Source organism: Solanum stenotomum, chromosome 1 (genome assembly GCF_019186545.1).
Source record: "Solanum stenotomum isolate F172 chromosome 1, ASM1918654v1, whole genome shotgun sequence".
NCBI classification, from domain to species: Eukaryota; Viridiplantae; Streptophyta; class Magnoliopsida; order Solanales; family Solanaceae; genus Solanum; species Solanum stenotomum.
In genome coordinates, this window is record NC_064282.1 from 589,152 (window position 1) to 608,156 (window position 19,005).

The 19,005-nt window shown below is 35.8% G+C and overlaps 1 protein-coding gene across 1 annotated transcript; it reads left to right on the forward strand.

Annotated features, from left to right (window-relative positions):
* Positions 1 to 4,450: 4,450 nt before the first annotated feature.
* On the forward strand, positions 4,451 to 17,782 carry LOC125877911 (serine/threonine-protein kinase STY46). The gene is made up of 16 exons (XM_049559207.1): positions 4,451 to 4,922; positions 5,314 to 5,428; positions 5,709 to 5,782; positions 5,914 to 6,030; positions 6,537 to 6,591; positions 7,067 to 7,177; positions 7,381 to 7,431; positions 8,428 to 8,594; positions 8,673 to 8,780; positions 8,974 to 9,047; positions 9,193 to 9,368; positions 10,815 to 10,910; positions 16,697 to 16,777; positions 16,872 to 16,925; positions 17,048 to 17,182; positions 17,556 to 17,782. Exons 1-16 carry the CDS (start codon positions 4,723 to 4,725, stop codon positions 17,634 to 17,636), a joined length of 1,695 nt encoding a protein of 564 aa, XP_049415164.1. The 5' UTR covers positions 4,451 to 4,722; the 3' UTR covers positions 17,637 to 17,782.
* Positions 17,783 to 19,005: the final 1,223 nt, after the last annotated feature.

Consider the following 19,005-nt stretch of genomic DNA (forward strand, 5'->3'; position numbering starts at 1 on the left):
TATTTTTTCTTTAAATTTCATAATTTTTATATCCAAACAACCACTTAATTGCATTATTAAAGGTAGGGTCGTATTTGTGGGAGAGTTGGAGCAGCCAGCTAATTGATAGCACGTTGGAAAAACATCAAGTCTAGTTTTAGTGAAAGTAAAAGAGGGTGGTCATAATTAAAGCTCATGAATGAATATGTGACTCTATTCCACGTAAGCATATGGATAAATAAAATTATACTCCATTAATTGACTAGATAGGATTCGGTTTACTTGGGGAAGCCGCTATTCCGCCCGGCTGCAGGTCTCCGCTTATTTAACTAAAAAAAAAAAATGACCTTTCGTTATTCCCAAAGGTCACCACCACATTCGGCTGCACGTGCTCTTCTCTTTACATTGTATGTTGGTCACGTATTCTCCTTCACCCATCCACGTGCTCACCTCCCTCTTAATCACCAACTAACCTCTCTTCTTAAACCTTAATTAATTTGGACAACTCACCATTTCATTGTTACTTCCTCCCTCCGTTCATTCATTCCTTTTTATTATTTTTATTCGTTCACTATATTATTGAAATTTGATTTATAATAAATTGCATGTATATTAGATTACTTGTGATACACTGTTTAGCTATCCTTTTAATTAGTTATAATTATTTGGATAACCAAAAAACATCATCACTTTCAAATACTCTGTCCTCTTCATTCTTTTTCTTGTTGAACAAACTGTCCATCTTGAGGAACAAAGAAATGGTAAAAGAATAAACAAAATGACCTAATATTACTTCTGTTTTATTCAAAAAATGAAAAAGATAAAGTTCAGTTCATGAGAAATGGCATTCATAATAATGTGTTTTTTCTTTGGTAAATACATTGTGTTTACGATAATAAATTTATGTCAATCGTCATAGAAGGTAACGAGTAATTTTAAATATATATGATTAAATTACACCTGTTCAACTAAGTACAAAAATGTTAAAACTATATTATTTGTCACGCTTTTATATATATTTTATTAAATATGGACTTTGTAACTATTATGACAGACTGATAAGTTAAACTAATCAATGAATTGGTACTCTGTAGTAGTGTCAATAATATTGATATTAGAATTTTTCATTTGGTTAAAATATAAGTAGGGGTTATTCTATTTGTTTATGCGCATCTAGAGTTAGACCAATCAGGTCGGCCACTTTGTTGGCATGGGATTCTGAATTATTTTAATTATAATATATACATAATTCTCGTAAGTCATAATGATATGATTAATTAAGACTAAAGACCACACATATCACGGTTCCATAGTTAATACTCCCTTGTTCCTATTTATTAGTTGTCCACTTTAGAAATGACACACAGATTAAGGGAACAATGATTAACATAGTGAAGTTACAATTTTACCCTTATAGTACAATTTACTTTCAAAATAAATTCACTCAAGATAACTAATCAATGATGGGAAGTTCATAAATTTATTTACTTTATTTATGACAACTTTTCACTTTAAATAAGGGTATAATAGAAAAAAAATTGTTATCCTTTCTTGATTTGTCAAAATTGACAACTAAATAGGGACAACTAAAAGAGGAAATATGGACAACTAAATAGGGACGGAGGGAGTATCTCATATGTTCACTCAACTTTGAATAGTTAACTTAGAAAGTCACTCAACTTTGAGTAATTTACTTAGAAAGTCACTCAACTATTGATATTTTACTTAGAAAGTCATCCAACTAATTTAAATAATTTCTTCATTAAATTTTGTTGAAATACAATTTTGTTTAAACTATTTTTTAAAAATAAATAAAAAATGCTCAGTTTAATTATTTTGTTAAACTTTGTTGAAATACAATTTTTTTTTAAAATAATAAAAGTTTGCTAATGTGCGTCTTTTTTATCTTTTTGATTACTCCTTTTAATTTAATAAAAGATTGTTAAACGTACCATAGCAATTGACAAATTAAAATGTACTGTAGCATTGCTATTAATTTAATAAGAAAATAATAAAATATTGCTATTATTTTAAACGTACGGTAGCAATTGAGAAAAAACTTGCTATTGTCTTACTAAAATTAAATATACTGAAAAATGCTATTGTACGTTTTTCAAAAAAATTGTAATTAAATAATTGAAGTAGGTCAATAAGATAATTAAAATAAATATTTATTAATTCTTAAAACTAAATATTTATAAAATAAAATTTAGATTTCAACAAAAGTTAATAAATAAATCATTTAAGTTTGTTGGGTGACTTTCTAATTAAAATATCAATAGTTGAGTAACTTTCTAAGTGAAATATCAATAGTTAAGTGACTTTTAAGTTATAAAATAAAGTTGAGTGACTTTTAAGTAAACAACTCAAAGTTGAGTGACTTTCTAAGTGAACTATACAAAGTTAAATGACCATTTGAGATATTATCTCTCTATATTTTATACAAAACAAAAATTGCAAGTTGATTGCAAATCTCATAGTTTATATCGAGACATTGCTTCCTTTTTTTTCTTTTTATCTCCAATAACTTTGCACTTGATTTTTCAAATTAAAGATGTTAAAGAAGTTCAAAAAGTAGATAATTAAAAAAAAAAAAAAAAGTATCTGACTCGTTAATGGAGGATCTTACACTTTTAACAAATCACAATGGAGTATCTGAAATAGGAATTTTGCCTAATTTGATCGTCAAAAGGATAACGATGACGTGTCTATTGGTGGAGAACCAAATTAATCAACAACTAAGAAAAAGTAAAAAAAAAATAAAAAATAACAATAATTAAGGTAGGTGCATGCATGGATATCAAATGCAATCCCTCAATCAGGAAAATTAGTAAATCGTTAATATTAATTCCATAAATAAGTTACCATTCTCCTTGAGCCAAAAGTCAACAATGAAATATTGAGTACAATCAGACGCTTTGTTTTTGAAAGTCAATTTTTATTTTTATTAAAAAAAAAAGAAATTAATCTCGTCATTAGAAGGAGGTTTTAGTACGTCTCTATTGCAATTTAAAATTTGATCTAAAGGCTAAGTATGAACAAATGCACTTCAACTTTAAATTAGATCAGCCTGATAGTATAACGATAATTACTAAGCTTAAATCTCAAGCTAGCTAAAGTTGCGCTCCAAAAACATAAATATAATATGAGTTATACAATTACACATTTGATAAAATTGATCAATATAATGACTCGATATATATATTTACACGAGTTATGTTTATGTTTTGATGACTAGATAGAAATTATTGAGCAATAAACTTTCAAATTAAGTAGAACAACAATTTGCTAATGATCATTAAGGATCCCTGGCTTTCTCATATCTACATTTCATAACTTTAATTTGCTCTGAACGTAAACAACAAGGCAGGCTCGTTTTCAACCCAAAAGTTCACGAGCAAAAAGAAGCTCTAACATTGACTTTATAAAGTCTCTTATACAAGACTAAAACAATTATTTAATAGGTGACTTTTTCTTGATAAGATTAGTGATAAAGTTTTAAATGTCACTCATGATTTGCTAATTCTTGTAACTAGTAGTATAAAGTATAAATTTAGTACAACCATACAAATCCCTATAACAATATTTACTATATAATAATTCATGTATTATGAAACTGATATGATATATTATCGAAATGATTAGTTTCCTTTACAAAAGATTTATCAAATTATTTAATGAAATGGAATAAATTTTTAAAGGATCGACATATTTCTTTTAATCAATATAGTTATATCGGAAGCATCCTTTTTAATATAAGATAATTTTTTCTCTGATTGTAGAAACGAGCTCTATATTACTATCCAAATAAACCATAAATATCGTATAAATTAGTTGTACTCTTTTAGATAAAGTGCACTTACTTATATACTGTTCTTTCGAAAAGACTATTATACACTGACATTATTATGCCAACTAATATACAACAAGTCAACAACAATAACATAAGTATAATTTTTAAAAAATAGGGTTCGTACATGCACAAAATTTATTTCTATTTTAAATATAAACTATAATATTTTTGATAGATTTACTATTCAAGTGAAAAAATAATAATTTAAAACAATTCTTAAAAAAGTACAAAAGGTAAATAATACTAACAAAAACAAGACATAATAACGAAATACAATTAACTTAACTGGCCAGCTAATATTCCGGGGAATATCCATAATCTGTTCCGTTTTATTTTCTAGTAATCACTCCCTCCCACACTTTTGATGTGTTCCTATATTTATTAGTAAAGATTTACTAACTTTCAGTTTTTATTTTTTTTAATAATACATATATCTTATTTTTGTTTTGAAAGATAGTCTATCTAATAAATTAAAAGGGAGGTATTACCCACTTGCTGTGGGTGGGTTTAATGATGAGTGAGTTAAGCCACCTAAATAAACTTTATATTGCGAAAGGTGAGAATATTAAGGAAGATTATATAAAGGAAGGTATTTAAGACGCAAAAAAGGCGAAGATAAAGCAAATCCACGTCAAGTCGAGTGTACATGCGCCGCGGTTACATCCATCTTTTCGAAAAAATACGAAACCCCTCTCTCCGCCTCCGGGTCAGGTCAAAAAGGGACCACCTACACACACACATAGAGAGAAACGCCAATGGAATGAAAAAAACCACTCCAACAAACATGCATATACCCATTCATTCATAAACTAGAATTCTGGAATTTTCATCTCCATAACGAAGATTCACTTTACGTAAACTGCACCCGCCATTGTTAAGACTCAGGTGAAATGGCAATAAAGGATAACGAGAGTTGTGGCAGTAGAGTGGTGGATTCGGCGACTACCTGCAGTGGTCGTTTTCATAGGAAAAAATTGGAGGTTTACAATGAGGTTCTTCGGAGGCTTAAAGAAGAATCTGACAACAACGACGCTTTACAATCTGCCTTTGACGATGAACTTTGGGCTCATTTCAATCGCCTTCCTACTCGGTAATATTTTACCTTTTATTCTCTCTCTTCTCATTACTCCGTTCATCTTTTACGGTTTATACTGTTTTCTTACATATGATCTTCAATGTATGTGTGTTTATTTGAATATAATTGAGTGCAGTTGTCCAATCCCATTTGTTTTGTTGTGCTTTTAAGAGATTTGAGGAATTTTGTTCGTTAGTTTCAATATTCTTATCATATTTATTCATCAAGTTTTACATACTTATTGTTTCGTTTAAGATTTCGTTGAACCAAATGAATTCGATAATCAGTTCAGTACTGTTCGCCTTCAGGCCTTCAGATGAACAATGTTGCGAAATACTAAATACTAGAGCCACAGCCAAAATTGATTGATCAATTAATTGATTTTTTTTTTTTTTTTGAACTTAAGGTACGCATTGGATGTGAATGTTGAAAGGGCAGAAGATGTACTCACACACAAGCGATTACTACATCTTGCACATGATCCAGCTAATAGACCTGCCTTTGAAGTCCGGTTGGTGCAGGTAAGCTGCCCGTGGAGATTGAGACTTCACAAGCTTGCAAATAACACCTTATATATGAAGCTGTTTTTGCTTTTGATATGGTGTACATTAAATTATGCCTTTTTTGGATTTAAGGAGGGTGTATTAGATGTTCTTTCATTCTAAGTAGTTCACCAGGACAATGCATCTCCATGATATCTTCGGCCGGGCCTTTGTATTTTATTTTATGGTTGCTTGTTCAGTATCTAATTAATCTCAGTTTATGCTAGTTGTGGATTGAATCGAACTTGGCATCACGCAGGTTGCTCCCATTCCTGATGAAAACTCAGTAGATTCTGTTTATTCGAGCTCTGCAAAGAAGGAAGTTAGCAGAAGGTAATTATATTTTTTGACTATCTAGTGATTAATTGAACCCCTTTTCCATTGTTTGAATCTCCTTCAGTATAATTTTGAATTCTTAGTTGTCATTAACTAAGCTAAATAATTACCTCCCTTTTTATATGTAGCGTCCATCCTCCACCTGCCTTTGGTTCTTCTCCTAATCTCGAAGCCCTAGCTTGCGAAGTTATCAAATCTGAAGTTCAAGATGAGGATGCTGCTCCTACTTGTGCAAATATTTCACGGTAAAATTTTGATATCTTTAGCACCCAAGGGTGTGGCCTAGTGGTCAATGAAGTGGTTGAGAACCATAAGGTCTCAAGTTCAAATCCAAGCGGAGACAAAAACAATAGGTGATTTTCTTTCCATCTGATACCTGTAGCTGGTGGGAGGTGGCAGGTATCTAGTGGAATTAGTTGAGGTGGGTGCAAGTTGGCCCAGACACAACGGTTATCGATGCTTTAATTATATTTTGAGATTTTACACTTTTTCTTGGTTTGTTTAACTACATTTATCCTTAGCACCCATTTTAGGGTAACCAGAGAGGACGCCTATAACACTACTTGAAAAAACTACCCAATTTACACCAAAATATATGTATCTCTTGTCATTACTGTGATGTCCAAGTATGACTATATCACAAAATTGACAATTTTGGCATCAAAACCATCAAGCACTTTCACTTCATTCCCTTTTCTTTCTACATGCCGCTTTGATGAGTATGAAGCATAAAATTTAATTAACTATGCAGGCCAATGCATGAAATAACATTCTCAACGGTTGACAAGCCAAAACTTCTCAGCCAGGTAATTGATGCATTTAATTTATTCAATACATTATGTGCTTGATAGAAATATTTTACATTTGTTGGTAGACGTTGGATACAGTAAACATTTGATTTGACATAAAAAAAAGGTCTATTTATTATTGAAACCAATTGTTGACCAGTGAACATGTATCGTTTTTAATTCTTCATGTAGAGATATAATTCAGGGATCTTGATTTATGAAGGGCATGGCTTTGTGTGTTCCCTTGATTCATGAAACAGACAATTCTCATCTTAATACAGATTTCAAAATGTTACATGATCTGGAATGCACAAGTAAAGGAGATATAATCATATTTGATTGCGCACTAGAATTCATAAAAAAATGGCTTTGGTATTGTTAGGTTGTGCAGTGAGAAAAGATTGGTGTTTCTAGAAAACGAGTAGTGTTTCTTATTAGTTTATATCTGATGAAGAAGAAATCTCAGACGATGATGAACCTTTGAATATGACAGTTAACTTCATTACTAGCTGAGCTTGGGCTGAACATCCAGGAAGCACATGTCTTTTCCACTGTGGATGGCTACTCCCTAGATGTCTTTGTTGTTGATGGTTGGCCCTATGAGGTATATCTCCAACATTATATCCTCATTTTGCTGACCAGATCGCTTTGATCTGGATTCATCCCGGTTATTTTTTGTGACCTAATATCAGGAAGTGACAGATTATGTATGCATGGTTTAAAGTTCTGTTTCCATTATCATCTTCCATGGTTTTTAGGGCATGGTCGGGGTTGTCTGTTATTCCTTCTGATCTCATTTCTTATCAGGAAGTTGTGCAACTTCGAGCTGCATTGGAGAGGGAAATCTCGAGAAAGGAGGTACTTTCCTGTTATTTTGTTTTATACAATGACATTGATATTCTGAGATTTCTGTATACGTGTTTTTTCATTACACTAATTAAATCCAACCAATGTATGATGGATGATTCTTTGAAAATCGAAGTATCATTCTCCAATTATAATGACTTCTGGAACCTTAGACTTTCTTAAAGCTGTTTAGCGCCTGGGTCCTTCATTTTCAAATGTTCTTTCCTGGCGATCAAGTGTTGTATCATGCTGGATAGAATTTGTGTGGTCAAACGTGCTGTTACTCCTTGGGACTAAAGCATTCTGTTGTTTTTTACTAATGTTTTATGGTTAATTTTTTTCTTTGCTGAGACAATTGTTTTCAGGTCCTAAGTTATGTATGCTTCTAAATTACGTTTTCAATGTAGTTCCATCTAGAAAAGTTTGGTTACACAAGACAAATCAATTATAAAATAATGTGAAGATAGATCCACAATTGCATTTTGCTCCCCGTTAAATTGTGAAATGCTAGCTTACAAGCTCCCTGCTTTTAGTACTTTCATATATTTGGGGTCCAATAAGAGAGAAAATACCAGATTTCTTGCTAGAGGCACCCTCATGATCTTATGGGACATCTACTTAAAAGACGTTGAGTAATAGATAAAGAGTGGCTTGTACATGATTGGAGTCCCCAGAATCAACAGTCAGGTTCAATTTTATGTTTGTGTCCAAACCTATCGGCTTCTGGATGCTGCCATGAAATCGTGGAACAGGGAAAGGAGCAGTCATGAGTTTACTGTCTTATTTATAGATCTGTGTTGTAGATAACTTTTTAATTATCGTTCCTATCTCTTGGGAATATACTAGAAGCTGTACTAAGAACGGATCTCTTGCCGTTTGCATAATGATGGTACTTCCTCAGTTACTAGCATAAGTCGTTCCTTGCTTTCCTTCCTGAGCAATATATTTCTTTGTCAGTTGTCTGTAAGGTTTGTGTACTTATCATTTAACAAGGGTAGCTCCATGCAGAAATCATGGCCTACCCCATCACAATCACTGAAAAAGCAGGAGCAAGACTTGATCAAATCTGAATTTGACCATTTGACAATACCTTTTGATGGCATTGATGTCTGGGAAATTGATCATCAGCTTCTAAAATTTGAATACAAGATTGCGTCTGGTTCATATGGTGACTTGTAAGTTTGTTATGAGATAAACATTCCTCTGACCATTTTGGTTTCCTGGAGACTTAATTAATTAGGTAATTGTTTCAGATATAAAGGTACATACTGCAGTCAAGAAGTAGCTATCAAAATCCTAAAATCTGAGCGCTTGAACGCAGAATTGCAGACGGAGTTCGCCCAAGAAGTGTATATCATGAGGTCTGTCCGATTACCTCCCTATGAAGCTTATGGCTATTATCTTTGATGTATTTCTCTGTGCTTAAACTGTGTTCAGACAATGTGGTATATTGTCACTTTCCAATATCGTTTACTTTTCAGGACAAATAGAAGATTATGCACCATGTCAAATCGTTATCTTTCCTCTGATACTGTGTTTCATTTGTACTTGCAGAAAAGTCCGTCACAAGAACGTTGTGCAATTCATAGGGGCTTGTACTAGGCCTCCCAACTTGTGTATAGTAACAGGTATCAAATGTCGAATTAAGGTCCACTCAACTGGCAGAATTGTTTCAAAATTGCCAATTGTTACTGTTTCCAAGACCATTTCACCATATCTATTTCTGTCTGAGTTTCTTATTTATATATTTATTTGACATTTCTTTGGTTGTAGAGTACATGTCTGGGGGAAGCGTATATGACTATTTACACAAACAAAGGGGCAGTTTTAAACTACCTACTCTGCTTAAAGTAGCAATTGATGTATCCAAAGGAATGAACTACCTGCATCAAAATAATATTATACATAGGGACCTGAAGGCTGCCAATCTACTGATGGATGAAAATGAAGTAAGATGCTATTTTCAGTTAAGACTGAAAACCATATACTTTGTGTGCTGTATTATTGCTAAATGTTTTCAGTTGCTGTGGTATATGAATGATTGATCAATTTGTACTAGTCTATTTGATCATGTCTAACTAACTTTGCTTACAAATATTGATTTCCTATTTTGTTTTGTGCAAATGTATAACCGTGGGCTAGTACTCGAGGGCCAAAAACATGAAAGTCACAAAGGATACAGAAAGCTGCTTATTTTAAATACCTCTGATTACATTTTGTTATTCACTCTTGTGCTAAGCAATAATGGCCCACTTGAACTTGGGACATTCAAGTTTTTATTATCAGCCTACAGTAAATCTGCTCTAGGCGAATCATTGTGGTCACAGTAGATATATGAATCAGTGATATACCTCTGTTTACTTCAAGTTTTTTTCATGAAAAATATATCGCTTTTCTAGAAAGTATTTGAGAACACAAGCAAGTTTTGAGGCTATTTTTGTTATTAAATGCTATGACGGAACAAAGTAATAAAACATTTGTGATTCCAAAAAACCTCCTTCAATGAAAAACACTAGCGGTCTAAAAGGCTGAAATGCTGTAATTGAACATGTAGTTTCAGTTACCTCCATGTCTGCAGTTGTAGAAGGACTCCACTTCTCCCTATAGACATAGTCTAATGTTGGAGACAGTGTGCAAAATGAACTAATGATGCAATTGCTTCCTTTGGCTTATCCAGACTTTCAATTGTTACATTGTAATTATTAATCAAGCTTCACCTTGAAATTCAGTTCATAACATTTGATTCAAAAGTGCCAAATTAAGGCGGTGATCTTTCATTTATCCTGTAACCATTCACATATATTTTTGTTTTCAACTAATTTTACCGTGAAATTCCTTTTAATTTGAGTTAAAACATTTGGTCAGTGTGCCTAGGCTTAATAAAATATGTGTTTTGGGCATGCATGGTTTTATTATAGATATAATTTGTTGGCTTGTAATTAGTGCTTCATCTTTCGAAAACAGACTCTCTACCTCCATGAGGTAGAGGTAAGGTTTGTGTACACTCTACTCTCCCCAGACCCCACTTGTGGGATTTCATTGGGTATGTTGTTGTTGTTGTAATTAGTGCTTCATCCACCTTGCAATCTTCTGAATTCAGTTGGTGGAATATTTTTAGTCTAAAATTAGATGACAGTTGTTTGTAAACAATAATTTGCTAGAAGTTCTTGGAAAATATGTGGATCATGTTTTATTTTCAACTGAAAGAATCACTCCGTGATGATTGTCTAAGTGTTAAATTACCCAATATACCTTTTTTATCAGCTTTATATTTCATAAGTGGGTGGCCAAAAATAATTATATTCAGGCTGTATCTTTTGTTAGTTTAGTCAAGGTCAATATAACCCAAATTAGTCAGTTGCTTATCATATTTTACCTAATGTTTTTTTTTTCAGGTCGTTAAAGTGGCTGATTTTGGTGTTGCCAGGGTAAAGGCACAAACCGGTGTCATGACAGCAGAGACCGGTACTTATAGATGGATGGCCCCTGAGGTAAGCCTATAGTTACAAACTAACCTTAAATGCTTACATTGGGAAGAAAACACAGTTTATTATGGAGCATAAGTTTTGTTATATTTTCATCATTGGAATTAGAGGAGGTTGAAACTATGCAGTACCTATCAGTTTTTTTTTGTTTAATCGGAGTGGTGTGGTTACAAGCACTGGATATCAACTCTCTGCGCAGTTGATTGATGAATTCAAACTCTAATGTTGACTATAATCTCTGCGCAGTTGATTGATGAATTCAAACTCTAATGTTGGCTGTATAAGTGTGAGGTTGTAATATACTCAAAAATAACCAAGGAAACTTCTGTAGTATTACAATTGCTAACTGGAATTACAAGAAAAACAACAACTGCTAAGGAAGAACAGTTAAGAAGGAGAAGAAGAAAGAGATGAGATACAAAAGAAGATAAAGGATGAGAAGATAGTCAACTTTACACCAAAAATAGCTTCCTTACTGTGCCTATTCACTGCTACTTATATCAACTCACACTCCTTGCAATATTTCCCTGGACCACTTGCAATTCACGTGCTTGTCGTCAGAGCTTGACCATGAAATCTGCCAACCTTTTGGAGGGAATTGACACGCGCTTGCTTCTTCTAGGTTGAGTAATAGTCTTGTCCACTGTGGCTGCCAGGTTGTCCTCCATGTCACCATTTGTGTTCATAACAATACTTTCCTCCTGGGAAAGAACCTTGTCCACAAGGTTATGGGAAGCCTCAACATCTGAAGTAACAAAATCCAGCAGTGGTAATGGAGTAACTGGGGTCACCGGATCCCCAATGCAACGCTTGAGCATCGAAACATGAAAGACGGGATGAATGCGGGCCTTCTCAGGTAAGTCTAACTTGTAAGCCACTTGTCCAATGCGCTTAATGATTTGGAAAGGTCCGAAGTAACGACGACCAAGCTTGGAGTGTTTCTGTAAACGAACAGAATTTTGGCGGTATGGTTTGAGCTTGACGAACACCCAATCTCCCTCACTCAATTCAAGCTCAGTCCGATGTTTGTCAGCAAACTTTTTCATTCGCCCCTGTGCCTTAAGCAAATTGATCTTTAAAAGGTTCAAAACCTTATCACGATCAACGAAATACTCCTCCACTAGCTCGCTAGGACTGCTGCCTGACACATAACGTGCTATGGTGGGAGGTTCTCTTCCGTAAAGGGCCTTAAATGGGGACATGCCAGCGGAGGTCTGATACGCCGTGTTGTACCAATATTCAGCCCATGGCAACATTGCAACCCAACTATGTGGTGCATCAGCAACATAACAACGAAGATACTGCTCAACGCACTTGTTAAGAGCCTCTGATTGGCCGTCAGACTGGGGGTGGTACGCTGTACTCATAGCCAAAGACGTCCCTTGTAATCGGTTGACTTCTTGCCAAAAAGAATGTAGAAACCTGGGATCACGATCAGTGACAATGGTTCGTGGAGGACCATGAAGGCGAATAATCCCAACCACAAAAGCTTCAGCAACAATTCGAGTGGAAAATGAGGCAGATAAAGGAATGAAATGACCGTATTTTGTCAACCGGTCTACCACAGTTAAGATAGTAGACTTGCCTTTCGAACTAGGTAAACACGTGATAAAATCCATAGCTATATCTTCAAATACCAGATCTGGAATGGGCAATGGTTGCAATAGACCTGCTGGATGGTGGTGCACATCTTTCATTTGCTGGCAAATTTGACAGGATGCAACAAAACTCTGGACATCGTTTCTCATTTGCTTCCAAAAAAAATTAGAAGCTAACCTATGATAAGTCCGAGCCACACCTGCGTGTCCCCCAATCGAAGTGGCATGAAATTCATGAAGCAATTGTTGACGGAGCGGAGAATCGGATGGAACCACCAAACGTCCCTTGAAAAAAAGCAGACCATTACGGAAGGTATAACCAATGCCGGCATTAAGTTTCCCTTCCATCTTTTGCTGAATATCAACTAACTCCGGGTGTGTTTTATTGAGTGCTCTTAGCTCATGTTCCAGATTATAACTCCTAGCAGAAAATGCCAGTAGGACCGCCTCAGTAGTGCGAGAAAGCGCATCAGCAGCTTGGTTCAATTTACCCGGGCAATATAGGATCTGAAAATCGTAGCCAACAAGCTTACTAAGCCATTTTTGCTGCTCCGGCGTTTGAATAGTCTGATTGGTTAAGTTCTTCAGGGATTGCTGGTCAGTATATATAGTAAACTTACGCCCCAATAGATATTGCCGCCATTTACTCACTGCTTGAGTGATGGCGAACATCTCTCTATGATAGATGGAGGCCCCCTGCATCCGAGTACTTAATTTTTGGCTGAAATAGGCTACTGGATGCCCTATTTGGGACAACACGGCTCCTATGCCTCGGCCGGAGGCATCAGTTTCAAGCTGAAATTCTTGAGAGAAATTTGGCAATGCAAGTACCGGCGTAGAACTAAGCTTATCTTTCAATGTCTCAAATGCAGTGAGGGTTGTAACATCCCACACAAACGCATCTTTTCGTAGCAAATCAGTGAGAGGCCCTGCTATTACTGCATAATGGTGGATGAAGCGGCGGTAGTAACCTGCCAGACCAAGAAAACTGCGTATTTCCTTTATATTCTTAGGCGGAGGCCACTGCTGGATGGCCTTAATCTTACTTGGATCAACACTAAGGCCTTGATTCGATATCACATGCCCAAGATACTCTATCGAGGTCTGCCCGAATAGGCATTTGGCTCTCTTTGCTACAAGTTGGTGTTGGCGCAAAAGTTGTAGCACCGACTGTAAGTGTTTAGTGTGATCCGTCCAATTTACGCTGTACACCAAAATGTCATCGAAAAAGACCAATACAAAGTGGCGGAGGTAAGGTCTAAAAACCTCATTCATAGTGGCTTGGAATGTCGAAGGAGCATTGGACAATCCAAACGGCATAACTAAAAATTCGTAATGCCCATCATGTGTACGAAAAGCAGTTTTGTCCACATCCTCGGGCCTTACCCGAATCTGATGATAGCCTGACAACAAGTCAAGCTTAGAAAAATAGACAGCACTATGTAATTCATCAAATAATTCATCAATGGTTGGGATTGGAAATCTGTCTCTCACAGTGATTGCATTCAAGGCTCTATAGTCCACGCAGAATCGCCAAGTACCATCTTTCTTTCGAACCAGCAATACTGGCGAAAAAAATGGACTCGTGCTAGCCTGAATAATTCCCTCTTTAAGCATATCCGCTACCATTTTCTCCATAACTTGCTTTTGAAAGTACGGATAGCGATAGGGCTTAACATTGACTGGTTCGGCCCCGACGTTCAAATGGATCGCATGATCCTGTGGTCGGGATGGAGGCAGTCCCTGTGGTTTCTGAAAGACATCCTCATAGGTTTTAAGAATAGTAAGCAACTCCGAATCAATGGGTTCAACAGAAGTTGCATCAGATTGAACCATTTGCAAGCAAAAATAAGAGGATATAGCCTCAGTGGCCGCATACCTGCGAAGGCTATGCAATTGAACTGGTTGGTTCGTAGTTCCGTCTCCCTGCCAGCAGTATGTCTTCCCTTGGAATTGAAACTCAAATAAACGAGCTCCATAATCCTTAATCACCCGACCCAACGTAGACAACCATGAAACACCAAGCACAACATCCGCCCCATGCATTGGTAGTAAGTATAAATCCAGAGTAAGACCACAACCCTGTACCGAAAGTAAAGTTGTGGGTGCCACGCCATCACACAATAGTCGTTGCCCGCTGCCCACCACCACTGGGAAGCTCGAAGTGGTATTAATTGGCAATTGCAAAAATTTAGCCACCCTAGTCTGAATGAAATTATGGGTGCTTCCACCATCCAGCAAGACCTGAACCTCAAGCCCATTAATATGACCAGTGAATCGAAGAGTGGAAGCCGAGTTTCCTCTGGCTAATGCATTATACGAGAGGGCGGAATGTTCTTGAATCTCTAAGCACTGCAAATCTCCGGCCAAGAAGTCATCAGAGGCAAATTGCTCCGGCAAGGTTGGCTCAATATCGGAGCTATCCGTTAGTAACAGTAGTTGTGGCGAAACCTTACATTTGTGTCCTACTGTGTACTTCTCTTCACAGTAGTAGCACAGACCCCGTTCACGACGGCTTTGTATCTCAGCATGAGATAAACGTTTAAGGGGCTGGCGATTCTGCGATTGTGTGGGAGAAGTGGATGGAACATGAGCTGTGGTCGTGAAATTTCGAGGTGGTGCTGAGATGGGATTGGGTAAAATAGGGGGTCCTCTGTTGGCTAGAGAAGGTCGGATCGGCCCTTTTTCCGCTTGGATACGCCGCTCCTGGATATGGGCTTGCTTAAGCACCTCTTCATAACTTTTGGGCTCATGAGCAATAACTGAATGTTTAATATCTTCCTTTAGCCCAGAAATAAACAATCGTACCATTAACCCATCAGAGACATCGGTGGTTTCGTTCGCAATCGCCTCAAACCTCCCCTGAAACTCAGATACAGTAGACACCTGTTGGAGCTTTGCCAAACGTCCCTCCGCTGATTCAAGCCCCTTTTGCTTGAATCGAATTTGTGCCTTCTCAGCAAAATGATCCCATCCTACTAATTGTTTGTTCTTGAATAACCATCGGTACCACTCTAAAGCTTCACCGTCGAGATAAAAGGATGCCAAGGTTAGCTTGTGCGTTTCTGCGATTCCGTAAAAATCAAAATAACGCTCAGCTTGGAAAATCCACGCCTCTGGATTTTCACCACGAAATCGTCCTAGTTCCACCGGAGCTGGCCTATGACGGAGTGTGGGGGCTTCAAGAGTGTCTTTCCCATGATGAAGACGAGCAACCTCCATTGTTGGATCTCGAATGTGAGGCCCTGCCGGAACGAACTTTTCGGTAACCTCCTGTAATATATGGCGAATGTCTGCAATATCTTTGGAAAATGACTCTTTCGCCTCCTTAATGGATTCATTGATGAGAGCCTTGAGTCTTTGGTCCTCCATGAGAAACCTCTGGATGAAAGCACCATTGTAATAAACTCAAAAATAACCAAGGAAACTTCTGTAGTATTACAATTGCTAACTGGAATTACAAGAAAAACAACAACTGCTAAGGAAGAACAGTTAAGAAGGAGAAGAAGAAAGAGATGAGATACAAAAGAAGATAAAGGATGAGAAGATAGTCAACTTTACACCAAAAATAGCTTCCTTACTGTGCCTATTCACTGCTACTTATATCAACTCACACTCCTTGCAATATTTCCCTGGACCACTTGCAATTCACGTGCTTGTCGTCAGAGCTTGACCATGAAATCTGCCAACCTTTTGGAGGGAATTGACACGCGCTTGCTTCTTCTAGGTTGAGTAATAGTCTTGTCCACTGTGGCTGCCAGGTTGTCCTCCATGTCACCATTTGTGTTCATAACAGAGGTATTTCATTGGTTGTTACTAGCCAAGAAGTTCAGCATTTTTTAGGTATAGCTTCCTAGGTGTGAGTAGTGGTTGATACTTAACGAGGTTGTGGTTAGTGGGTACATGCAGTGATGATCAAGGATTAAGGCTGCCCGAGGCAAGCCCATGGTGTTAAGGACTCCATTTTATTTGGTATAACATTTGTGTCATTGTAAGTCACTGAAGTTGCTTAAATAGTACTCCTTATACTAGATGGAGCATGGGAAGGGTTATAGAAACTCGGCCGAAAAAACCCAATTAGTTATTTGTGGCACTTGTGAGATCTTTTTAATTCGGGAGTTTCTCCAAAATAGGAAAACTAGTTGGATGGTTAGACTAGCTGCATTGGCTTATTTCAGATCTTTCTTCTTGAAGGTAATAGAACACAAGCCCTATGATCACAAAGCAGACGTATTCAGTTTTGGGGTTGTGCTATGGGAGTTGCTGACAGGAAAGGTACTAATATGTGATTGGAAAATTTTGAATTAGCCTTTGTTTGTTGTGTGTATTCTTGGTTTATACTTATGCTTACTTGCTTTGGTTTACCCAGATTCCATATGAGTACTTAACCCCATTGCAAGCTGCTATTGGAGTGGTCCAGAAGGTAATGTTTCTTTTATTTGTCGTCATATGACTATACTAGTTGATTGCACATTGCTTTCTCATCACATGCATGAGGAAACACATTCACAAATGGTATGGTATTAAGTTTCAAACTGCTTCCAGGGTTTGCGACCAACTATACCCAAGCACACTCCTCTCAAACTTGCTGAGCTGCTTGAGACATGTTGGCAGCAAGACCCAACATCCAGACCTGACTTTTCTGCAATAGTCGATATTTTGCAGCAAATAGCAAAAGAGGTATGTGTTTTCTGCTCTGGCATTGACCAGTTAACAATTATTTGTTGTCGTTGATGATAAATGTACAGTACATATCTTGATTTGGATTTATTGGGAGGTGAAAGATTATTTTCTGTCAATCACCAACTCATGCTTGATAATTAATAATATAAATTGTAGCCATTAAAGAGTTAAAGTCTCTTTGAACTCCTTCAGAGTTGGCAGTCCCCTGCTTCAATAACAATCCTCATTTGCGCACATGCTTCTTCATTTATCATACTGCTGTTCTTTTTTTTCAAGTTTCATAATTTTTCCAAAGTCCCTCCACACTAAGATATTTTTAATAATTTAGCTGTCGATATATTATCTCGATAACACTTGACATGTCAATCAGGTTGGACATGAAAAAGCAGATCGTTGCAAGGAGAAGGCGTCTGGAGGATTCTTTTCAGCGCTTAGACGTGGGCATCACTGAGTAGATACAACACATACATAATATTGATAATATTTTTAGTTACACCTAATTTAAACATGTTTTTGCCTTATTTATTCTTACTGTACAGATTATTATTTTTCACTGATCAATGCCCCAATAGTCGAATAGAATTTTGTTTTCAATTATTTGAACAAGTTATTCGACTGCTTGGAAAATTTTTGAAGGGGTTTTTATTCATATGCTTCTCGGATGCTTAATGCAGGGCGACTAAAGGGGAGGCTAGTAATTTCAAATTTGTTTTAGGCCCCCAAAAGTTAGAGGGAAAATATGTTTTTAGTCATACGTTCTTGGTTGATTAATGCAAGGGCAACGTGAGGTGTGCGTAAAGTAGTGCTATTAGTTTGTTTTACGCCTTCAAAATTTGGATTGAGAAAATTAAGTAAGATAGTCAAGCAATTAAAATCTCAAAAATTTTAACATGGTAGAGGCAACACCAACCAAAGTTGTGTGAGGCTCCATTGATATTTTGACACTTAAATTGTGGGTTATTTATGTACTTTGCCAATGAAAAATATAAAATAGAACTCTATATAGTACAATAAAAATGGAGTGAAAAAGGGTATTATTTCCTAATCTTAATTAAGATTTTTGCAATCACATCTAAAGCCAAATAAAGTGAAATTTTCAAAGCTAAAATATGTCATTGTTGATCTCTCACTTTCAATGAGACGTCCAGATATTTACGATATATTTATGATAAATTATAGTGTGCGTGTGTAGTACAAAAAAATATATGAAAAATAAAGAAAAATTATATTTGAAAATCACAAAGAGATAAAAATGGCAGAAAAAGATGCAAAAAGATTCACCCAATCTTTATTTTCTTTAGCATCAAGTATCAACCTTTTCATTTAACATTAACAAAAACGTCCACCAAAATTAAACGACAACCCTTCAAAATAGATCTGGCTTCTTTCCATTATACTTTGTCTTATTTAATTTTTAAAGATCATTATTATATTATATTATATTAACAAGTATCATAATTCATAATCGTTGTTTCATAGTACATAAATACTCTTCAAATTTACTAAGAAAAAAAATTCCAACAAATTTTGAAGACCCGTTAATATCATTAATTTAATTATTATATTATTCAAATACTAAAATTTCTAAACATGAATTTAACAGGTTTAATTAGCCTGATAAGTAATCTTCGAAAATATTTTGGCTTTAGGACATCCAAAAATGTTTTGGTCTTAGAACAATGTTTTCTTTTATCACACACACACACAAAAAAATAATATTTTATTTTTAAAAAAATCATTTTTTCTCCCTAACATACATACATATATATATATAAAAAAAATTTGGGTAAGTAATGAATTTAACAGGTTTAATTAGCCTG

What these genes read in the sequence shown, in the direction of transcription:
- LOC125877911 (XM_049559207.1), top strand. Translation starts at nt 4,723, where the DNA reads ATGGCAATAAAGGATAACGAGAGTTGTGGCAGTAGAGTGGTGGATTCG. An exon ending in GGGAAATCTCGAGAAAGGAG is followed by an intron (nt 7,432 to 8,427) that starts GTACTTTCCTGT and finishes AGCTCCATGCAG; the next exon opens with AAATCATGGCCTACCCCATC. An exon ending in GGGAGTTGCTGACAGGAAAG is followed by an intron (nt 16,778 to 16,871) that starts GTACTAATATGT and finishes TGGTTTACCCAG; the next exon opens with ATTCCATATGAGTACTTAAC.